Below are 24,666 nucleotides of genomic sequence, written 5' to 3'. Positions count from 1 at the left end.
GTCGGGAAGAATAATTCTAACCTCTCAACTAGGGTGATCCTCTTGACCAGTATCTTTGGGGATCAGTTGGATTCTCCCCTAGGGAGAATCCAGGAGCCTAGGCCAGGTGGTGACTGATTAAATAGTCAGAGCAGGCTGACACATGAACAAGAGGTCTTCAACAGACCCCTTGTTCATCTCCAGCCCAGCCCCTCTGAAATCTCCCCCAGTATCCTTGGGAACCTTTTCAGTGTCGCAGGTCTTACTGATAACAGTAGAATAACAATGACAACGGAAGTTATTTGTACTAATGCCATTGCTCCCATCTGTGTCTTAGCACTTGGACTGATTTTTCTGGCTCTTCGGTCAAGGTTAGGAGGGAGGGGTTAATATCTCTGAGGTGTTCCTCTGAGGTGAGGACCCAGGTGGGGCCAGGCCTGCAAGCTCTTGGGATGGCTGGAGCTGGGGCTGAGGAGGCAGTGGTGCATCCTTTGTCCTCAGCTGAACTCTGCACGGTGCCAAGCTTCTCAGATGGGACCAGGATGTGCAGCCCTGCAGCCCCACACAATGGGTAGGAGCAGGCGCTGTGGCCGCTGTGGTGACTCAGAGGGGAGCGTGCTGGGGGGGGGGGTGGTGGCTGGAGGGTGAGGAGGCAGGTGCATCAAAGAGGCAGTCCCCATGGGCTGCGTGTGCCAGGAAGCCATCCTCCCTCTCCAGCTGAGGAAAGGGGGGTCCCTGAGGTACCCCCACTCTGGGCAGTTCTCCGCAGGAACACTGTTCCCTTCTCGCAGGGGACAGAAGGCACTGCCTGGGGATTGGGGTGGAAGAAGGGGCAGTGGTCCCAATCAGCCCACACTGACAGGGCGGGTGGTGTCTGGACAGAGGCGAACATCTGACATGGCCCCATCTCTGTGTTCTTCCCTCTCTTGACCGGAAAACACACAGGGGGGTCAGAAGGGCCAAATGGAGGTCACAGGCTCCCAGGAAACGCTTTGAAGGCTTTTATCCTTTCTTTTGATCAGTCTATGAGAACTTTCCAAACGTTGACACAAGGGAAGAAAAGCCTATTCTTCCTTGGGCCAGGGCCTTGTGTCAGGCCGAGGCTAGAGGATGGGAGGGAAGGGGAAGGAGACTGGAGGGTGAGAGGCAGAGGCAGCAGTGACTCAGCTGGCAAGGCAGGCCCCCGACACACACACGGCCCTTTTTGTCCCCACCTCAAGATTTGTGTGCATCTGGCTCTGTTTCTATTTGTTTATTTTCTTTGGGGCAGGACAGAAGGGAGATTAATGAACAAAGACATTAAGTTTAAAAAGAACCCCAAACCGGACTCCATTCTTCTCCCAACCTTGAGGGCTGACATAATCCCGCAGTGCTTTTCTTCCAGGCCTTCCTTGACACCCTCTCCTTTCTCCTCTCTTCCCCCCTCTCTCATTAAGAACACTTGGAAGCCCAGAAATGCTTCTTTTCAGTCCCCAGTGCAGCTGATCTCCTCCTGGAGGCCTCCAAGGCCGCTCTTCACGTTGGAGTTGGTATCCAAAACAGAGATAGTATGGTTGGTGAGAGGAGGCTGAGTAACAGTCTCCTTTCTCCACCAAGGCCAGTGGGAGGGCTGAGGCGCATCTGCATTGGGAGGGACACGGGCTGGACGTGGACTTTTAAAGCAGGAAATGACCTTGATAACCCTCAAGCACAGAGCCTCCCAAACTGACCCAGAAACACGTTCCGAAGGGCAGAGGGAATTTTACCCCAGAAGATACAGGGATGGGCCATAAGCTCCCACACACTGGACATCCTTGAAATCTGTTTTGTCTTTTAAATTATGTAAATTTTTCATTCTACGCCATCATACATCGTTTCTTTAATATTAAAATAAGATTTTCCCTCAAAACCTTTGAGTAAAACTGATAGCCCAGGAAAATACATTAAATTTAATCCTCTGGTTCCGAGCACCTCCTGGCACACTAGTTTGAGAAGTGTGGAGCTAATCCAATGCCCTTTTCCCATAATTAAAGATATAATGGCTGAAGAGGTTTAGACACTTACCCAAGGTCACTTTTAGTCAGAGGCAGAGTTGAGGCTGGCACCTAAGTCTCTTGCTTCCCAGTCGAGCCCACTTTCCACCAGGTAATGCTGCCTCTTAGTTCCTGATACCCTCATTCTATCTCCAGGATGCTAGGCTTGGACACGTGCCTAGCTCAGCTGTCTAAGATGAGTGTGGGCTTAGAGACCAGCCCAGCCTCAGGCCCGGAGGTTGATCGTGCTCACAACCCCTCTGTGCGCAGGGCTCTCTCAAATCGTAGCACTTGAGCATGGTGGGCAGTTACTGGGACAGAGAATGAACTGGTACTACCACTTTCTACTTCTATCTATACCCCGCAGTGACTGGTTCAGGTATTCCTGTACCTTCAAACCTAAAATAATTGGATTAGTTCATAGCTATAGTGGGAACTCCTCCTGTCTTCCTAGAAACTGCCTCCCTTTCTGATCCTGTTTCCAAACCCCTAAATCAAGAAGCTCTTTTCTGGAGGGAAGAAGCAGGGAGAATAGAAGGTTGTAGGGCTTAGAATGCCTCTACTAATGTGGGCACCTAGGCTTTGGGTTATGGGTGGAGATACAGTGAGATGCAGAATTTGAAGGTCAGAGCTGTGATTTGTTGGATAGCATAGTATTCTTCCATATCACCATCTTCCAAAATCAGATTTCTAGGAGGCTGAAGAAACTCTTAGGGGAAGAAGGGATGATCCAGACAGATGTGCAGGGAGTGAAAAGACAAAGAGGACAGTGAAAAGGAGGATAGAATCAGGGAGACACATTTTGGTAACAGCCAGCATGAAATATGAGCAGGGCAGTGCAGATGATAGAAGAGATGAGAAGAGAGTTGGGAGCAGAGCCCAAGAGAAGGAAATGGGGAGGAGAAAGACCTGCCATGCAAACCTAGGAGAGGAGCACTGGGATGGAACAATCATAAAAAAAGAGTATCACCGCCAACCATCAGATGCACCCTGGGTGTCATTGCTGGTGAATTCTTCACACCTGGCTGGTGCCTGCTAGACCCCTATCATGCTCTAGGTGTCCATCTTCTCTGCTTGTTGAGTGTGGAATTTGCTCATCCAAGGCAAATTCAGTATATAGTGTTAACCTGAAGCTATAGTGGAAAGGACTTTGTAATGCAGCCAGAACTAGGTACTAATCTCAGCTCTGCTACTTATATGTTGCATTGCCTGGGCTCTCTGAACCCCAGTTTCATAAGTAACTGTGAAGATAAAAACTCTGTTCCCCAGAGTTGTTGCAAAGATGAAATGTGAAGTGCTCGTCTAAACTAGGCATTCAGTAAATGATAGTTGCTCTCCTTCTCTCTTCTTCCATTTCCCTGAACCAAACATCAGGAAGAAGTACTCCATGGTCAAAAGAGAAAACTCACCCAGTGGCTCTGTGAAAGGGTGTGCGACTAGAGCACCATGAAGAGGAGGCCAAGTCCCTGCATCTGATCCCTGTGGGAGGCACGGGGCTCCACACCCACGCCGTGTGGCTCTCACCCTTCATTCTAGTGGCCACAAGGCAGGAGGGTGTTGTGGGATCAGAGCCCATCATTGTTTTCCCAATTTGTCCTGTTAAGTCTTTCATGTGCTCCCAACACTTCAACCAAAATGATTGGCCCCTATCCCCTGCTGGCCCTGAATCTACTCAATGCTATACCTTTTGCTTGTACTGCTTCCTTCCCTGGAGGTGCCTTCTCTTTGACACCCCCAAACTCCAGTCTCCAAGGGTCCAAATCTTGCCTATCCTTCAGGCCCAGTCCCAATGCCACCTTCCTGTATAAAATCTCCCCTGAGTGAGACAGTCAGGTATGGAGGAAAATACTCAACTCCTGGTTGTTACTTACTCATAACAACCTGGTAATAAATGGGGATAATAAATGGGGATAATAACATTCCTACAGGGTTGTTTGAGGAATTATATGAGCCAACATTAAAATATCCCCAACAACTTAGCCCAGTGCCTAGCACCTAACAGGTTCTCAATCAATACACGTTCGTTACCTCCTCAGCCCCACCCCCTTGAGCTAGATGTCACCTTTCCCTTTGCAAAGTCCCTCAGCACTTCATGGATCCCTATTCCATGGCACTTATCACTTCTTGCCTGTTATGTGGTCGTCTCCCTTAATAGATTGTAAGGTCCTCAAGGCCAGAATCCACACCTAATTCACCTCCATAATTCAAGTGTCTTGTTTGGAATCTGGCACCCTGTAAATGTTTATTGTATAAATGCATGAAAACACAACTGAGACTGCATGGGTCTTCCTGTGTGGTGGGCAGCATCATTACAGATGAGGACATTTGGTTTGTTTGCATCTCTATTAGTGTCTATAATTAGTTATTGGGGTTTCCGTGGATACAAGGAAAAAGAGAAAACATCATAAGAAAAATCAAGAGAAGACACAAACAAGAAGGGGGGAGTGAGAAGGCCCCAAAGGGAGAGAGGCCCTGGGCCAGAGTGAAGTTCCATCTGTTGTACCCAGGCCAAGAGCTTCCACACATCCTTAGTCCTCCTGGAGGATGGAGTCCGTTCCCAGTGCTCTTAGATTGGCCCCTACACCTGGAGTGATTTGGGGGCCCCCTTCTGCTCATTTATTCACTCGTAAACTACTTCTTGAGCACCTACTATGTGTCATACATTGTGTTAATCATATATCAGACTAATCAAAACATATTATGGCTGAATCCTTATTTTAATAAGCTTCTTTGTAGTAGAAGACACATGCTATACCAAGTAGATGTGCCATAAGAGATATAGATGGAGATATATATAATATATATATTCAGAAAAGAGAGGCCTTACTTAAGGCTGTAGGGATCAGAGAAGGCTTCATGGAAGAGGAGTCATTTGAACTGGGCTCTGAAAGATATCATGGCTATGTAGGGACAAGGAGAAAGGGAGGTCAGGAAAAGAGACGAGCATGAACAATCATGTGAAGGCAGGAAAACATGGGTGTATACGACAGGGAGCAGGGGACAGTTGGTTTGTCTGAAGTTCGCCATAGGAGAGATGAGGCAGGAAATAAGGCTGGAATGAGGTGTAGAAGCAGACCATGCAACTGTGCCAGACTGAGTTTGGCTTCTCTTTGATAGCTAGTGGACACATTATCTGTCAAACCTAAACCCAAAGGTAGAAGGGATTGAGTTGGGGAAGGATCTGAGATAGTTACAGTATAATGAGAAGTGGAGTTTGGAGGCAGGGAGGTTTGGGAGGCCGAAGATCTCGATTTACCAAGTCACATCGTCTCTCGGAGCTTCAGTTTCTTCATTCATAAAATAAGGATTGTAACCTTAATACCTTATAGGAATTCCATGAGAATAAAATGTGAAAGTGCTTTGTGAAGTGGTGGATACATGTGCACTGATTTGTGATCAGAGGTGTAACTGAGGAAGAGTGATCCAGTAGCAGTGTAGGAAGGATTTGGGGAGAGAAAGAATAGAGACAGGAGATGTGTAGGAGGCTGATGATTCAGGCAAAAGGTGTGAAGGACCTAAAGTAAGACAAGGAAATGAAGGGGAAGAGACACAAATAACAAATCCACAGCTCGTGGCATCCGATGAATATTGAGATGAGGAAGGAGGGGAGTTTGAGATAATCCCTAGATTTTCAAAGGATGATGGCACCGTGAACTATTTAGGAAACCAAAGAGAGGCAGAGGTAGAGAAGAAAGGATTCATTCACACGTGGAGGTGGATGCATTTAGGATTCATGCCCCATAGCTTCTTCATTCAGGTTGCTCTTGCCACAGAAAGAACAGATAAAGCTCTTTGCTCAGGGCTGCTTCCCTGCCCACCACCCCTCCCTACCCCAGCCTGACAGGTCAGGAGAAGGTGCACAGCTCTAACCTGCCCCCTCCACCACTGCCCCGCGGAGGGGCTGAAGCATCCTTTCTGGTCACTCAATTTGACAGAGGCCGCCCCTATGCCCACAGCTATTCCCAGACAAGGCTTGTTTTCCTCCTTCATCTTCCAGCAAAGGGGACAGCGAACCCAGAGGGAGCTGGGAGCAGTGCCTTGGGGCTTGCTCTCTCCCACCTTTAGAAAAAAGAATTTGCAAACATCTGCACATGAGCAGAGCCCGTGAGGCAGACCAAGGCTGCAGCTCTGACTCAGGCCTCTGTCTCTCTAAATCAGGCTTCCAGTCATCTCTTTACTCAGACGTTCTTAACAAACTGCACTTGGTACTGGGGAAACAGGTGACGTTCACAGTCTGTGGCCTTAAATTGAGAACTCACAGATGGCAAACAATGGTAAACAAACCATTGCAAAGCACGATGATGTTTGAAAATAGGAATGTGTACAAACCATGCTTAGAAAACCCATGCTGGGGGCGGGGAGGTAGAGAAGATGAGCTATTTCTTCGAGGGTCAGGGAGGCTTCCAAAGGGGCAACTAACACTTGAGTGAGTTTTGAAAGATAAGCTGGAGGTCATCAGGTGGGCACGGAGCGGGTCCAGTGCAAAAGCGGGTCCAAAGGTAGAAGGGATGAACAGCGAGGTGCTTTGTGGAGCTGGAGTCTAGGATACGTGTGGTAGAGTGGCAAGACCAAAGCCAAGAAGGAGGCAGAGACCAAATCATGAAGGGCCTTGAATGCCATGCTCAGAGCAGTGGGGAGCCAGGGATCAGTTTTAGTCACAAGAGGAGTATCTGTACTGCAGAGCAGTCCTGTACTCAAGAAGGGCTCTGATAAATCCATTCATTCTGGAGAACAAATGACTCACGAGCTCTCAGGTAAAGAAAGAAAGCTCTAGGTCAATCTGCAGGCAGGAAGCAGAAGGAGGGAGAGGTATTTGCTGAGGCAACGTGCTGGACGTCACTGTAGGTGTGACTGGCCTTTGTTTTAGGGACTCATTAGTTTAATTTTTAGAGGAGAAAGAAGGTGACTGTGTCTGTTTCTGTCTCTTTTGACCACTCAGAGGCTGCTTTTGTTTTCAGAATTCTTCAGCTACTGTCCCTGGTATCTGGCTGGGACTGTTTTGGGGGAAACAGCACCCTCTAGAGGAGAGAGTGTGTGTGTTTCAGGTGGGGCAGCAACAAACCATTTCCAGAACTCTGGCCTGCTCCCTTCCCAGGGGCCCAGGGGGTGGAGTGCGGCTGATTGTTTATCTGCTGCTGACTCTCACTACCGGGGAGAACAAAGCTGCCTGGCTGTGGGAGGTGGCACAGCAGCTGGGAGCAGCAGAGAATAGCTGGAGGAGGCAGACACAAAGGCTGGCAACAGCAGGCACACAGCTGGAGGGGGCAATCACAACGAAGAGGTCTAGCCAGAGGCCAAAATCTCCAGTGCCCCCAATCTGTAGCCTTAACGCTGGGCTCTGGAAGCTCCGGGCTCTGTCTTCTCTGTCTCAGCTGTGATCCTCTATACAGGGGACCACAGAGGCACCTCCTGAAAACATGAGACTGTGAGAATGAACCTGGGATACACAGAAGCAGTCGCTACAATTTAAAAGTTCTGGATCAGAAGCCAGAAGACCTGGGTTCTGGTTCCAAAACTACTTGGAGCAAATCTCTCTGAACCTTAGTTTCTAATGATGCCTTTCCTACTTACCTCATGGTGTGGGGGTCAAATTACATGTTTCATAAACTGTAAAATGATATATAATCATAGACTATTATCTTGGGAATGATAAGCAAGACTTTCCTTGGGCCCCAAGAGCTTCCATTTCCCCAGATATACAGAGTCTCTCCTCGGCACAAACAAAGCTAGGGCTTTGATGTGGGATCTCTGGATGTCATGGTAGAAGGGCGGGTGGTGGGGGGTAGAGATGGGGAGGAGGCAGGCATCTTGATCCTCTATGAATGTAGTTGGAAACTTAAAGACAATCTTTAACCTTCCCACCCAAAGCTTTAATCTCCTCTCTAGAATCTCTGCAAAGCACTCCTCCAACCTGTCCTTGAACACCTCTGGGAGCAGGGTACTCTCTACCTTTTGAGATGCTCTTTCTACATTTGTTACAATGTTCTTCATATCAGTCTGGAATCTTTTTCTCGGTGGTTTGAACTCACTGGTCCTGGTTGTTCCCCTTGGAGCTCAAAGAACAAATCCAAACCTTTGTTCACATGGCAGCCCTTCAAACCAAATATTCTCACATAGCCTTCATAACCCTCAGATCGTCTCTCCTCCCAAGTAAACTTCCCCGTTTCCTTCAAACACGTCTCATATGATTTGGTTCTGAATCCTCTCATGTCCTGATTGTTCCTTGAGACTCAATACTGCAGATGTGGGATCAACAGGGCAGAATCAACTGAATCCTTATTTTATTCTAGATACTTTAATTCAACTAAAGCAGCTTAAGATTGCATTGCTTTTTTTGGCAACCAAAACACGTAGATAACTCACACTGGATTACTTTCTGCTAAAATGCCTAATTTCATTTTCGTGGTTCTGCTTATGAGATCACGTCTTTCCAACGCAGAACTTGCTCAGGTAATTTTTGGACCCAAATGTAATCCAACATTTATCCTTTTTACTCGATTTGGCCCACTCCTCTGGCTCCTTTTGGATCCTAATTCTGCCTCAGACCTTCCATTTGCAGTCCGTCCCAGCTCTGTGTCATCTGCATAACTGATGGCCATGTGTTCTATATTTTTGAATAAAATTAGTGTTAAGAACATCGACTAGGTCAAGGCCAAAGATAATGCTCTGTGGTACATCGCTAGAAAACTGATTCCAGGCTATCATGATCCACTCACCAGTAACACTGATTTTTTATTTTTAAGTCACCTAATTAGAGAAGCATTCTGTTCATTTTTCTCTGTCGTATCCCCAAGGACATAACTTGAGATCTTGTCAAAATCTTGCTTAGATGCACTTTCTCTGTTGCATTTCTCGGATCTGCCAATTTAGTAACCTTGTCATAGAAGGAAATTAAGTTAGCGTGATGTGATGCTACTTGTTCTTAGTAACCCCATGCTGGGTCCTACTGATAACTACCTTTCCCCCACTCTGCCCAAGAATTCACTATCTTAATGTTCCATTCTAGAATCTTGCCTGTGGTTGATACCTTATCTGTTTGTAGTTTGTGAAATGTACTTCATTTTTCTTTTTGAAATTTAAAATTATGCTCACTTATCCACAACTTTCCAGCAACTTTCCAGAATCTGTTTTAGATTCCCCTGTTCCTTAAAATCTCCTATAGAGGTTTCACATCTTTTCGCGAGTTTGAAGGTCAAATGAGAAGGCACGCTAACATGTAAACTTTGAATGGTACATAGATGCAAGCTTTGTGGTGGTTGTTTCTTTTATTAATATTACTACTATTGAGTACTGAATGGGGCTTTACTTGGGCTCTAAATAAGAATTCTTCAAACTTCAGAATTACAAAGCCTCCCTCTTGCTCCAAAGTAGCCAAGGATATGGATATTGGGAAGTGGATGGCATCCAGTTCTGGCCAAGGAGTCTCATGTGTATGGAAGTTCCAAGTGGGTGGTGTAAAATGGGCTCCAGGTTGCCTCTGAATATTCTGGGATTCTTGTCTGTCGGTGATTTCCAATTTAGTGTCCGCTTGGGTGGATATATAAATGGACCCAAATAATTTAGAGTTTCCCAGGGGTAAGGCCATGGGCATATAGGATAAGGGGCAGTGTGAAGGAGAATGATAAAATGCAGTGGTATAGACTTCTCGGAATGGAGAACGTGATGAGCCACTCTGTGTTCTCCAAGAAGAACTAAATTCCCCAGAGGTCACCTGCTCCTTCCCAGAAGGTCTGGCCATCAGATCCAGAGTCCAAGGGCTCAAGTGATTGCAATTCTTTCTCTGATGGAAAAGTACAAGTTATTCCTTGGGCAGGGGTGCCAGGCACTTTGTATTAAGTGAGTTGTCTCCTATTTCAGAGCCTTGTCCCACTTTCTACTATCAGAATAAATAGCAATCCTGAATTTGAACTTGTGCAGAAATAGCCACAAACTAATATACACTCTTAACTCTTCTGCTTCACTCAGTCAAGACAATTTTGCCACCTACAACCTGGCATTTCTCCCAGTCCTTGGGAAAATGTTTCTGTGCTGCCAGGAGGCTTCAGTTTGATGTTTTTCCTCCACCATCGCTTGTTTATTTATTTATTTAATAAATTTATTTATTTATTTATTTATTTTTGGCTGTGTTGGGTCTTCGTTGCTGCACGCGGGCTTTTTCTAGTTGCGGAGAGCAGGACTACTCTTCACTGCGGTGCGCGGGCTTCTCATTGCAGTGGCTTCTCTTTGCGGAGCACAGGCTCTAGGCGCGCGGGCTTCAGTAGTTGTGGCACGTGGGCTCAGTAGTTGTGGCTCGCGGGCTCCAGAGCGCAGGCTCAGTAGTTGTGGTGCATGGGCTTAGTTGCTCCGCGGAATGTGGGATCTTCCCGGACCAGGGCTCGAACCCGTGTCCCCTGCATTGGCAGATTCTTAACCACTGTGCCACCAGGGAAGCCCCCACCATCACTTGTTTATTTTTGCTCAGTTTTGTCTGTGCTCTTCCCAACAAGACTTCAGACCCTAACCCAGACCTAATTTCCCCAGAAGATGCAAATAGATGATGACAATAATAATGATAATAACAATGATAATAATAATAGCGAAATGGGCTGGGTGCTTAGAGAACATCTTAAGGGGTAGAAGAATGGGTAGTTTCTGCTATCTTCTGAGCCAGGCGAATATCTTTGTATCACCAGTGAGTACGGACGTGGAGGTAGGGGAGAGAGTGGAGAAATTAAGGGCATGTGTGTGTGAAGGGGGACTGGCTTGGAAGGAGTTCAACAGGATAGTCTTTCTTGCTGCTGCCATTCTTGAGGGTGGGGAGGGATCCTATTTCAGAATTAGAGATCTTCACAGAACTGGTTTTGTGGTGAATGGAGACCAGTAGAGCCCTCTTTAGTCTCACTCCCACCTTCAAGGAACTGTGAACTTATTACTCTTTCTTCTCTGCTTCTCCTAAGAATTACAAATGTCAGACTGTACTGCAATTGTTTGCTTACTGAATATGAATCTTTCTCACTATGCTATGAGTTCTTGGCGAGCAAGGATGCTGTCAGATTCATCTTTGACCTTCCAGCATCTTGCACTACAGTGCCTGGCATATAGCAAGTGCTCAGTAAACATTTGCTAATAAGAGGACAAATCAGTGGCACTAGAATGAATGTTTCTTCTTCCTTCCCACTGGGTGGTGGCTGGGAGTTGCTGGATTTTTGCAATACCGCTCATTATGCTGTCTTGCTCTCTGCAGATGACGTCGGTTGCCAAGGTGTATTACAGCCAAACCACTCAGACAGAAAGCCGGCCCCTAATGGGCCCAGGGATACGACGGAGGAGAGTCCTGACAAAAGATGGCCGCAGCAATGTGAGAATGGAGCACATTGCTGACAAGCGCTTCCTCTACCTCAAGGACCTGTGGACAACCTTCATTGACATGCAGTGGCGCTACAAGCTTCTGCTCTTCTCTGCAACCTTTGCAGGCACCTGGTTCCTCTTCGGTGTGGTGTGGTATCTGGTAGCTGTGGCCCACGGGGACCTGCTGGAGCTGGGACCCTCAGCCAACCATACCCCCTGTGTGGTACAGGTGCACACGCTCACCGGGGCCTTCCTCTTCTCCCTTGAGTCCCAGACCACCATTGGCTATGGCTTCCGCTACATCAGTGAGGAGTGCCCACTGGCCATCGTGCTTCTTATTGCCCAGCTGGTGCTCACCACCATCCTGGAGATCTTCATCACGGGTACCTTCCTGGCAAAGATTGCCCGGCCCAAGAAGCGGGCGGAGACCATCCGTTTCAGCCAGCATGCGGTTGTAGCTGCACACAATGGAAAGCCCTGTCTTATGATCCGAGTCGCCAACATGCGTAAGAGCCTCCTCATTGGCTGCCAGGTGACAGGCAAACTGCTTCAGACCCACCAGACAAAGGAGGGCGAGAACATCCGGCTCAACCAGGTCAATGTGACTTTCCAAGTGGACACTGCTTCTGACAGCCCCTTCCTCATCCTACCCCTTACCTTCTACCATGTGGTGGATGAGACCAGTCCCTTGAAAGACCTCCCCCTCCGCAGTGGTGAGGGTGACTTCGAGCTGGTGCTGATCCTAAGTGGGACAGTGGAATCCACCAGTGCCACCTGCCAGGTGCGCACTTCCTACCTGCCGGAGGAGATCCTTTGGGGCTACGAGTTCACACCCGCCATCTCGCTGTCAGCCAGTGGCAAATACATAGCAGACTTTAGCCTTTTCGACCAAGTTGTGAAAGTAGCCTCTCCAAGTGGCCTCCGTGACACCACTGTACGCTACAGAGACCCTGAAAAGCTCAAGTTGGAGGAGTCATTAAGGGAGCAGGATGAGAAGGAGGGCAGTGCCATTAGTGTGCGCATCAGCAATGTCTGATGGTTTCGTTCCCCACCTGTCCATCCCTCTGGTCTCTTTTCCTCTTTTGGCACCCTGGGTGAGGGATATTCCCCAGGTTTACTGGAGAGCCCCAGAAGCACCCTTCTCCACTCCCTCTTCTTTAACCCAGAGGCCTGTGGGTAGTCTAGGCCAACTGGACTTCCTCCCGTTGTTCCCTTCACCTCACCGCACTTCCACCCCAAGATGCACACCTGCCTTAAGCCAGGATGGGGGAAGGAGAGGGAAGATTAGGCTGAAGTGGCTTAGAAGGCCTCGGCCATGCCTGGAGACTCACATTAGGAGGACCATGCAGTTGGATGGACAGGCTCCCCCCGCCCACCCACCTCTCACCACCACCACCAGAAAGTTCGGTGCTTTGAGGCTGGAGCCCCCTATCTTTCCACCTAGCAAGCTCCCTAAGGCAAGACTCTCTCTGGGATGGTCCCTTTGGGGTTTGTGCCCTCAGAGATATAGGAATCCAGAATCATTTTATTCTGAAGTCTCTACCAAAACCTGTTGAAAGAAGCCAGGGTTTTTCATGGTGTAGTTAATTTCTGTTGGCAACTCCTGACTATAACCTAGGACCTTGGTCCCCATTGTTCTCCTCTTTCTAGTTTCTCAAGTGGACACTTTCTTAGGATACCCAGTTCCCACATAGATGCCTCTGCTCCCAGAGAACTGGAGTTGACCCGGGAGATATAAAGCATACAGGCACAACCACCACACCTGCTCCTGACCTGAATACTGAACTCTTCATTGTGGGGTGACTAATGCAGAGCTATTGTCTAAAACCTTGAACCTATCCTCCAGGCAGCCCTGGGGGGATCTGTTTCCTTGTGTCCCATGAAAGTAATGACCTTCCCGAATATGTTCCCCTGGAAAAAGTCCAACGCCCAGGCCCCATAGAAAGGTCTGGAAATGGTGTTCCAGATTACACTGTCCCTGGCTTCTCTGATCCTTTCCTGCCCAGCCCACTCTCACCTAAACCCAACTTTGGAAAATGCAAGGGCCTTCCTCTCTTACCACTAAAAGTAGACTCACAGGGCACAGAGTCCCCAGGCAAGTTAAACCAACCAAATGGGATGAGTACATTCTCCGATTTCCAGACTGCTGTATAGAGCTCCTGGGAATTGGCAATGCTTTGTTAAGGTTTGGGCAGAGGCAGAACTCTGTGGCTGGCAGATACTATTCACCCTGTTACCCCTCCCAGTGCCCTTCGGAAAAGTGCCAGCTATTTTGTTAGGCAGTGCTGGGAGGGAAGGAAATTATACCTCCTGATCAAATAACCATGGTCTCCCTCAGCCATTCCTGAGACAGTATAAAATGAATATCAGTCTCATCTCTCCTCTCTTCTGCTATGAAGCCAGTTTCAGGCAAGTTAAAAGGCATACTTTACGAGATCAGACTCAGGCCACTCCTTGTTCCCTGAAGGGGACTGTGGTATGGGGTCAGAAAGGGTGTATGGGCACCAGAACTTTCTCTAAAGCTCCAAATCCCACGAGTGCTTCCTGTTCTCATTTAGGTACCAAGGGACACTCTCCCCCACCCCAAATGGTTTGGCACAGAGTCCCTGTATGAAGCAAGTGGCCGTTTATTTAAGGTGGACCAGCCAGTTGTTATAAGCTACGCATTTATACAGAATGAGTACGTGCATCTGTGTGCAGAGCCTCACAGAGAAACCCACAAAATTCGGAGGCTGGACCCATGGTCACCATTTACTACAACTGCACAAGATCCTCTTATATTGATCTCTCCTTGAACTCAACTAACTATGTCTTGAAGATGAAGACCCTTCATTCTCCACTTACTGTAAACCCCACCATTACTCCCTAGCTCTCAAGAAAACAAGAACCGGAACAACTTGAAAATCTGAGACAGAGAACAGAAGGCAAAGAGCCAGCTTCTGGGCTCTCAACTTTATTCAAATGTTAGACTCACTTGATTTCTTTCAACGTGTGTGTGTGTGTGTGTGTGTGTGTGTGTGTGTGTGTTTATGCGTGTGTGTGTGTATCTTCTTATCCATTAGCAAGTTATCCTCCATCAAGTTTCTTCTGCACAGAGCTGCTTCCCTCCTGAGGGAAACACTCTTCCCATTCCCCTGCTGTCTATTCCAAGCCTCCAGAATCCTCAGATTCTTGGATAACAAAATGAGAAGAGAACATTTTCTGACTTAACCTTTTTGATTCTCCTGCACGATTCCACACTTTCCTCTAAATTGCACTTTAAATCATACTCTCCTCTTAATACAACCTGGCTTATTCTCCCATAAGCCCCATCGGAGAGCAATGCCCCTCTCCCTCAACCCTAAGTGATTCTTTAGACTACAGCCCCCCTCTCCTCTGAGCTGAAATCATCTTTCAGGCTATCAGGCAAGCTTTAGAAGCAGCCAGGTCTGATGAGAAATGGGATCCCTGACCACACCAACCATGGACTTGGAATGTCAAGAGAGCACCGGGCACAGATCTTCAGGGAGGAGATTTCAGAGGATGGGCAACACAACTGATGGGGGAGGATACTCAGGGTATGAAGATGAGGAAGGGTGGTGCTGTGGGATCTGGTGAAGTCAATGAAACCCTTGAGTGTTACTTGGGCTAGCAGGGAAGAGGTAGGTGGAGGCTCAGGGAATTAAGCTATGATATATAAATGAAAGGTTTATCTAAGAAAGAGAAACAGATAATATATATATATGTAGAGAGATGTATATGTATATAGGACCAAATATACTGAATGTACAGAAAGAAAGTATTCAGAGAGCTTAGCATGGGGGCAGATATCTTGCTCTGGTTTGGGGGTAGGACTCCCCAGATTCCCAGACTTACAGCCAGTGATCTTGGTTTCAACATGGAAGTGAGATACCTGACTAAGGCTTTCAGGTTTGATGACGGGGAAGGGAGGGGTGGAAGCTGCTCTTCAGAAATAAAGAGGCGTCCAGTGAGGCTTCTGACAAACCCTGTGCTGCTGACAGGACCAGGAAGAGGGGAGATAAGAGGAACATGAGGAGGGGAGACACTCCATCTGTGGAAATCTAGGAGAATCTACTACTTAGGCTGTGTGTTCCCATCCCTAGCAGTGTCCTGTGACTGTAGCACTTAAAAAGAAAAAGTCCTGTTTCCCTCTCTTAAGGTACACTGTATTTCCCGTTCCTCCACAGCGGTGGGGCAACTGCAGCTCCAGCCCCGGGAGGTGATGGCTATTCAACCAAGAAGCTGAACACTTCAGTGTGTGGGAGGCACTAAAGGGAAGCCTCAATTCTAGAATCTAAATGCCAGGACTAAAGGGCTGTTGGGCCCAAGATACTCCCAAGGCAGAGGACCAGATTTCTGTATGGTTGCAAGCAGCCCAAAGAGAATGCCCTCTATGCTAGAAGAGTCCCAATCCTGGCATCTGAGCATGGGGGAGGGCGTGGTGCTTTAGCTTTGTACCTCTGTATGAAAATGAGGAGTGGGGGTACCAGCTGCCCTAGGGGATGGGGAGAGGCTTCTGAAATCCCTGCTCTGTGCTTCACCTCATTACCTGCCCAACCTCCTACCCCAACCTGTCAGCTAATAAGACCATCCAGGGATTTCTCTCTGAGGCCTGAGAAGAGAAAGGAAGCCAGTTATACTATTGCTACAAGCCAGGGACACCGCCCCCTCCCAAGGCTGCTACCCTGGTCCTTTACCCTTGCTAGTTAACCTAGCTTATTTGTAAAATAACACGCTACCTTTGCTGTAAAGTTAGCCTGGGCTCCAGCTCAGTAATGGCCAACTCTACTGAAGCAGAAATATCTAGGGATGTTTTTTCCATTCATTGCATTAAAGACTAAACCAGGTCAAATGTACCTAGGAAAAAAGACATGTGAGTTTTTTTGGTTTATTTTATTCTTGTCTGTTCAGAACAAGTTACTAAATAAAACGGCTGAATCTCTGTTCTTCACTCTAGCTTCTTTTAGAGATCAAAACTAATCCTAGGGACTTCCCTGGTAGCGCAGTGGTTGAGAATCTGCCTGCCAATGCGGGGGACACGGGTTCGATCCCTGGTCTAGGAAGATCCCACATGCCAAGGAGCAGCTAAGCCCGTGCGCCACAACTACTGAGCCTGCACTCTAGAGCCCGTGAGCCACAACTACTGAAGCCCGCACGCCTAGAGCCCGCACTCCGCAACAAGAGAAGTCACCGCAATGAGGAGCCCGCGCACCGCTATGAACAGTAGCCCCCGCTCGCCGCAAGTAGAGAAGGTCCTCGCGCAGCAATGAAGATCCAACACAGCCAAAGAAAAATAAATAAATAAATAAAAATTAAAAACAAAACAAAACTAATCCTGTTACTAAGGCCTGAACTCACTGACCTACCTTTGGGAAAGGAGGGTGGAATTGAGTTGTGCTGGAACAGCTTCTGACCACACAGCCAGGCCTTTCCCCTTTGGTGCTATCATCCATTCCCCCAACTCCTTTCCCACACCTCCCCTCATTAACTTCAGGGTCCTGTAGCAAATACCTGTTAAACTCAGTTTTTAAAGGATTACAGAAAAAGTTAAGACCTAGACATCTGAAAATTGGCTCAGGTTAATCCAGGAAAGTCAAGTTGCTTTGGAACCCAGGCACTGTCCCTTTCAGCCAGTGATCATGCACCCAACTTCCCTGCCACACTACAGTGCAGGTCATTCCCTATATATCCTCAAGGCTCTATATGCCTATTCATTTAATCACTGGGCATTTCCTGCCCCAGTTCTCAAAGAAGTGGGTTTCTCTTCTATTCTTATCTATCAATAGCCTGAAAAAGGCCTGGCTATCAATATCCAGCCCTGAATTGAAGTAACAGACCCCTATGGTCACTGACTCTTGTTCCCCAGAAATGGAAGGACAGAGGGAGAAAATTGAGTCTCTTACCATCGTCAGTAAATACTTATCTACAACATTTGGGAAACACTGTTTTTTAGGGATGAGTCATAAGACATGAGAGATATATAAGATATATGAAATATACAGTCCCATAACATTTGAAGAAACTTGCCAACTTGTGAAGAAGATAAAATAACAAGTAGCATACATTAGGGCCAGATATGCCATTAACAACATGTTCTAAACAGTGAGATCTCTGTGGAAAACATTCCCCAGGGATAGGTACTAGGCAAGGGATGGTATCAATCTAAGAGGTCTGGTTAGAACACATTTGACACAGGACTCAAGAAAAATCAACTGAGTTCCTATTACATGAAATGTACCATTCAAGTGACAAAGAAACAGAAGACATGATACATGCCAGCAAGGTACGCAGTTTTTTTTGGCTTTATACCTACTATTCCTTCTGGGGAATTCTCCATATTGCTTGCCAACTCCCAAGTTAACTCTCAGTATGCCCATCTTAGACCAAACTCTGTTAAAAGCTGTGATTGCATCATGTACCCGTCCTTCATTACACTTGTCACAGATGCAATTTTATATTACTTGTGAATTTATTTGACTAATGTCTGCCTCGCTCACTAGCGTTTAAGTGCCATGTAACTGTAACCGGGATTCCTGTCAGTGTTGGGTCACCAGTACAGCTGGGCACTTAGCACAGCAGCTGCACGTATGATGCTCAATAAATGTAGAAGGAAGGAAGGGAAGAAAAGAGGGAGGGAAGGAATTTGCCTACAGTTCACACAGCTAGTATGCAGTGGAGGTGGTATATTGGTTAAAGAACCGTAAAAGGTTTAGATAACATATTTCATAAGGCATGACAAAATTAACTGTTTAAAAAAATAGAACAGACAATAAACACCAATGTTTTGGGGGAGAGATCATTTCCACTACTAGTTAAGATTTAGGAAGAGTCCACAGAGTTCAGGTTTGAGCCTAGCATTGAGAGACAAATAGTATACAAATAAGTGATGAGAAATAGGATTCTTTGTAGGTGGGACAGCATGGGCAAAAGTACCACAGTAAGAAAGCAAAAGGCATATTTAAGAGATTAACCATCTAACCATTAGATTAGAATATAATCAACAAGGACCTACTGTATAGCACAGGGAACTCTCTCAATATTCTGTAATAACTTATATGGGACAAGAATCTGAAAAAGAATGGATCTATGTAAATGTATAACTAAACTACTTTGCTGTACATCTGAAACAAACGTAACATTGTAAATCAACTATACCCCGATATAAAATAAAAATTAAATTTAAAAAACCTAGAATAGAGGGCTTTCTAGGTGAACAGGTTGAAAAGGCAGGGTCATGGAGGGATTAAATGTCAGTCTAAATTATTTTTTTTTCCACAGGCTTGGGAGCTATTGAAGATGTTTGAGAAAGGAAAGCATCTAATTATAGTACTGTTTATGAATAACAATCTGGCAGTAGAATTGAGAGGCAGGAGACACTAAACCAGTTAAGAGACTTGCAAAACCTTAGGGGAAAGGTAATTGCCACAGATCCTAGTTGAGTACAGGTGTCAATACTGTTACCAAATTGAGTTGTTGAAGTCTGAACTAAGGTGCAGGATGCTGAGTACAAAAAGAATTAGGGATAGATTCAAAAGAAATTACAAAGCAGGAAATATAAGCAAGATCTAGAAAAAGAAAAAAGAAGGTGATTGAATTACAGTGCCAGCAGAAAGCAGATGGTACACTCAAAGGGCTAACTGGACAGGACTTAATGAAGGGAGTATTAACAAAGGTGTGGGCAGGGTCAATAAACCAAGAAGGGCTGGTGAAGCACCCAGGGACTTGCAACAGTAGGAAGCCTTTACCGGTATTAGATCTGAAGGGACCATCATTGAAACCTGGTGAGAGTTTCTGAAGGGAGAGGGCTACAGCTTTAGCAGGAGCCTTGGCCTTAGGTAGAGGAACTCAGCCACTGCCAAAGATCTGCTAGTGCCTGCCACTGGCTTATTCTAATGAGAAGCCAGAGGGCAAGGGAGACTGCGTGATGCTGCACAGAACAGGGCAGAAGAGATGGAGAATGGATCTAAAAAGGTGATGACAGCGTATTATGGCATAGTGACCAAGGCCAAGGTCCTGGCTAAGGATGCTCGGGATGAGGTATGCGTGTGTGTGCCTTCACTAGCCACTGGCTCTAAAAGAATGGAAACCTAGAGACACACAGTGAAAGGGAGAATGAGGAAGGACCGTAAGTAGTAATTCAAGAGGTAATGAACAGTTGAGCATTTGAAAAAATGCAGCCCTTTCAGGGAGAAGTGAGAAAACAGAACCCCTACGCCCAATGCAAAAAGCTCAATATGGGGTCCTTAGACCCTGTGATACTTCTGTCTCGCCTAGAAATAGTACCAATAGTTGGCACACCACGTCCAATTAATTTTACTGGACTCCGTCCCCTCTTCAGTCCCACAAACACTATCTGCATCTCACTTTGATCCAAGCTTCGTTTCTTTTGATTAGTTGTTTACTGTTTCCTTATTTGCCCAAATTTGGTGCCTCTCACCTATTTACTAGGTAGGCTCTATAGGGACAAATTAGCTGAGGCCTTTCTGTCATACTACCTAAACCAACCCAACCAGAGGAACTCTCACTTAATTAATCTTCTGACATCTACCTCCCATATCCTCTACCTTCTGGGACTAACCCTCACTTATCTATCACTGGCAGAAGAAAAGAATAAATATACAGAATCACAGTGACAGAAAATATCAGAAAGATTCAAACAAAAGATCAATGAGAGGAGGCAGAGAGGGAAATTAGAATTCAGCATCAACATTTTATTTGCAGGTTAGCCACATAGTGTTAAGAATACTCTGGGCCAGACAGACCTGCTTTTGAGTTCCAGCTCTGCCACTAGTTGACTATAAGACTTAGGAAAATTACTTAATCTCCATAAGCTTTGATTTCTTCATTTGTGAAGGTGGTAATATCTACCTTACATGGTAAGTATTTAGCACACTGACTGACACACTGCAAATAAGTTCTCAACAAAGCTGGCTATTAGAAATCATCATCACGGACTTCCCTGGTGGCACAGTGGTTAAGAATCCGCCTGCTTGGGCTTCCCTGGTGGCGCAGTGGTTGAGAATCTGCCTGCCAGTGCAGGGGACACGGGTTCGAGCCCTGGTCCGGGAGGATCCCACATGCCGCGGAGCAAATGGGCCCGTGAGCCACAGTTACTGAGCCTGCGCGTCTGGAGCCTGTGCTCCGCAACAAGAGAGGCCGCGATAGTGAGAGGCCCGCGCACCGCGACGAAGAGTGGCCCCCGCTTGCCGCAACTAGAGAAAGCCCTCGCACAGAAACGAAGACCCAACACAGCCATAAATAAATAAATAAATAAATAAATAAATAAATAAACAAACAAACAAATAAATAAATAAAATTAAAAAAAAAAAAAGAAAAGCAAGTACAATGAAATCTTAGCAAGACCCAAGAGGATATCCAATAGTCTTGGGTTATTAAAAAAAAAAAAAAAAAAGAATCCGCCTGCTAACGCAGGGGACATGGGTTCGAGCCCTGGTCCAGGAAGATCCCACATGCCACGGAGCAACTAAGCCCGTGCGCCACAACTACTGAGCCTGCGCTCTAGAGTCCACGAGCCACAACTACTGAAGCCCTCGTGCCTAGAGCCCCTGCTCCGCAACAAGAGAAGCCACCGCAATGAGAAGCCCGCGCACCACAATGAAGAGTAGCCCCCGCTCACCGCAACTGGCGAAAGCCTGTGCGCAACAACGACCCAACACAGCCATAAATAAACAAATAAAGTAAATTTTTTAAAAAAACCTATAGCTTTCATGAATCTTTAAGATTTGATTTCTAAATATGAGAATAGCGTTTAAAAAAAAAAGAAATCATCATTATTTGAATGGTGATGTGCCGCCATTGTATATATGGCTACTGTACTGCAAAAAAAATGGTTAAAAGTAATTATCAACATAAGGCATATACTTATACCAAGGTACAGATAAAGACAAAGAGATATCAGAATATGAATATGGAATGTGTGAGATTAACTTGGTTCATACAAAGGATAAATGTAAATTGTATGATGGATGAATGGAGGGTAGTCCTGGGAGCTGCATGTTCAGACTGGATGGAGTCACCTACTCTAGTAGATGCTAGTTTAGAAGACGTCCCCAAGGAAGCAGGATCAATCTGTAAAATCAAGTAAGTCAGCAGTTACTGAACATGTACCATGTGCCTAAGACTGCAATAAATTATGAGTAATTTAAAAAAATTAAGGATAAGATATAACCCCTAACCTCAAAAACCCTACAATCTCATTGAAAGGGTTATGAATACAATCTAAAATAAATTATGAAATTCTGAATTGCAGACTGTAAGTTCAATAAGTGCCCAGAAGGGAAAGAGCTAATGGGTTAGAGTCCTTGGTGAGAAATTCATGGGAGTAAGGTTGGAGTGGGGTGCTTGAAGGGGGAAGAACTTGAAATAGATAAAGGATATTTGAAAGAGGAAAGGACTGGGAGTTGGGAGCACCCCAAAGATGCCACTCCAGAGGCATCCTGGTAAGAGGAACCTCAAAAATCAATTCAACTTGTACAGAATGCCTACTGTGTCTGATAATGTGTTATATACTGAGGTACAGAAAAGAACAAGATAATCTCTGTTCTCAAAGAACTCAAAATGTCCTGACAGAAAACTAGGAAAATGAAACAAAAAAGTTATCACTGACAAATGCTATACTATAGGGATGGTCATTCCAAAAGGGAATTTTGGAGCAATGGGAGGGCAGGCAATGGACAGGACTCTATATTTACATAGAGGGGCAGGGGCTTCTGTGTGAGTGACTTTCTAGAGCTTAGAGCCCTTTGGCCTCTGTTCGTCTACCCTCAGTTAGCAGAAAGGCATCTAAATCGCAGTGCATGATGAAAAAGTGAGCTGAGAGCCAGGATATGCTTTTAGGAGTTAACACTTGAGCCGAGGCCTGAAGGTTTAAGTAGTGACTGCTGAGGGGAAGGCAACGTTGACAGAAAGAATAGCAAGTGCAATGACACTGAGGCATGAGGGCGTGATAGAATTTAGGAACCCTACGAAGCTTCCTGTCCTCCCTTCCCATCCCTCCACCAAGGTTTGCCGGATAAAATACAGGATGCCCAGTTAAATTCAAATTTAGATAAACAACTAATAATTTCAAAATACAAGTATGTCCCAAATATCGCACACACTCTGGGCCCCCTTCAATTCATCCTAGCTCGGCCCCCCCCGGAGCCCACAAACCCCCTCGGTATTACCCACGAGCTGGCGAGGTAAAGCATGAGAAACCATCACAGGTTTATTTTTCCTTCACTCCTATTTTTTTTCACTCTCGGGTCACCGGCCCAGGCCTGAGGGATGAAGCTCGAAGCTCGCTCCGCTTCAGGGGTCAGTCTCCATCAACTGGAGTTGAGGCGGGGTAAGTACGGGGTCACCCACAAATAACACTCGCCCGGCTCTGTAAAAATACCTCCCAGCGCCGGCCTTCCGGGCAAACTGAAGTCGCCGGACCGGAAACCCCGCCCCCGCCGGAGGAGGAGAGGACGCGAGACAGCCTGTCCAGAAAGAAGGTAATTCTCCCGCTGGGTCCACTGAGAACCCAGCGCCTGGCGTGCGACCGGAAACAGGACGGGGGCGGGCCTTCCTGCCGGAAGTTGTCGTCCCGCAGTTGTTTCGGTCGGCAGTCTAGCTGGTAGGAGTAGTGCCGGCCAAGGAACTGCAGCGAGGGTTGGACCTTCCAAGGCAGTTTAGAGCTGGCGACTGAGCTGCTGTGGTGCAGTCAGGTCATGAGCCCGACCACGCACTGGGGAGAGTGGTTCCTGAATCTGTGGGTGCCCCCCGCCGGGGTATTTGGTGTGGCCTTCCTTGCCCGAGTGGCCCTGGTTTTCTATGGGCTCTTCCAGGACCGGACCCTGCTCGTGAGGTATACAGACATCGACTACCAGGTCTTCACCGACGCCGCGCGTTTCGTCACGGAAGGGCGCTCCCCTTACCTGAGGGCGACGTACCGTTACACTCCGCTGCTGGGGTGGCTCCTCACGCCCAACATCTATCTCAATGAGCTCTTTGGAAAGTTTCTCTTCGTCAGCTTCGACCTCCTCACCGCCTTCCTCTTATACCGGCTACTGCTTCTTAAGGGGCTGGGTCTCCGCCAGGCTTGCGGTTACTGTGTCTTTTGGCTTCTTAACCCCCTACCTATGGCCGTGTCCAGCCGAGGCAATGCGGACTCAATCGTCTCCTCCCTGGTGCTTATGACCCTGTACCTAATAGAAAAAAGGCTTGTCGCGTGTGCCGCTGTATTCTATGGTTTCGCAGTGCATTTGAAGATGTATCCGGTGACCTATATCCTTCCCATAGCACTCCACTTGCTTCCGGAACGCGACAGTGACGAAGGCCTCCGTCAATCCCGGTATTCTTCCCAGGCTCGTCTGTATGAATTCCTGAAGAGGCTGTGTAATCGGGCTGTGCTGCTCTTCGTAGCCGTTGCTGGACTCACGTTTTTTGCCCTGAGCTTCGGTTTTTACTACAAATATGGTTGGGAGTTTTTGGAGCACACCTACCTGTATCACCTGACCAGGCGGGATATCCGTCACAACTTCTCTCCATACTTCTACATGCTGTATTTGACCGCAGAGAGCAAGTGGAGTTTTTCCCTGGGAATTGCCGCATTCCTGCCACAATTCATCTTGCTTTCAGCAGTGTCTTTCGCTTATTACAGAGACCTTGCCTTTTGTTGTTTTCTTCATACGTCTATTTTTGTGACATTTAACAAAGTGTGCACTTCCCAGTACTTTCTTTGGTACCTCTGCCTCCTGCCCCTTGTGATGCCACTAGTGAGAATGCCTTGGAGAAGAGCTGTGGTTCTCCTGACGTTGTGGTTCATAGGGCAGGCCTTATGGCTGGCTCCTGCTTATGTTCTTGAGTTTCAAGGAAAGAACACCTTTCTGTTTATCTGGTTAGCTGGTTTGTTCTTCCTCCTTATCAACTGTTCCATCCTCATTCAAATCATTTCCCATTACAAGGAGGAACCCCTGACAGACAGAACCAAATATGACTGATAGATGCTCCAGTTCTTCTGCAACTTCCATTCTGATTGTTCTGAATGGACCAAAGAGAGCTTTGGAAAGACTTTTTTTGAACATCCTAAGCACTCTAGTGAAACTTCAGTTTAGAGCATAAAGCCCTATTCCAACAAATTTAAATGAATGTTTGCCTTATAAAGGGGACTCAGTAACTGAGGTCCACCCTTTAGGAAATCTCAGGACTCATTTATCTGGGACATGATGGGAAGTAAAGGTTACTAGTTTGAAAACAGAAGGGCTGATGAAATTATCAGATGCTAAAAGGTTTTCGTAGAAAATAGAGGAAACATAAAGTCAAAAAACATAAAGTCTAAGCCAGTATTTGTCCCAGTATTTAT

General features: G+C 46.7%; 2 protein-coding genes across 2 annotated transcripts in view; both read left to right on the top strand.

The window, feature by feature from the left end:
- The window catches only part of KCNJ10 (potassium inwardly rectifying channel subfamily J member 10), a 32,018-nt gene extending 15,749 nt beyond the window's left edge, over positions 1–16,269 (top strand). Inside the window, exon 2 of the mRNA XM_036852607.1 lies at positions 11,215–16,269. Within this exon, the coding sequence (XP_036708502.1) occupies positions 11,215–12,354 (1,140 nt within the window). The 3' untranslated portion in view covers positions 12,355–16,269. The remainder of the gene's footprint in view (positions 1–11,214) is intronic.
- Positions 16,270–22,818: 6,549 nt separating this feature from the next.
- PIGM (phosphatidylinositol glycan anchor biosynthesis class M) lies at positions 22,819–24,370 on the top strand. The gene has a single exon (XM_036835952.1). It carries the CDS (start codon positions 23,033–23,035, stop codon positions 24,302–24,304), a length of 1,272 nt encoding a protein of 423 aa, XP_036691847.1. The 5' UTR covers positions 22,819–23,032; the 3' UTR covers positions 24,305–24,370.
- The last annotated feature ends 296 nt before the right edge of the window (positions 24,371–24,666 follow it).

The sequence above is a fragment of the Balaenoptera musculus genome, chromosome 1 (genome assembly GCF_009873245.2).
Source record: "Balaenoptera musculus isolate JJ_BM4_2016_0621 chromosome 1, mBalMus1.pri.v3, whole genome shotgun sequence".
Lineage (NCBI taxonomy): Eukaryota > Metazoa > Chordata > Mammalia > Artiodactyla > Balaenopteridae > Balaenoptera > Balaenoptera musculus.
Note: the sequence above shows the minus strand (reverse complement) of the source record. Positions and strands in the feature narration are given on the sequence as shown.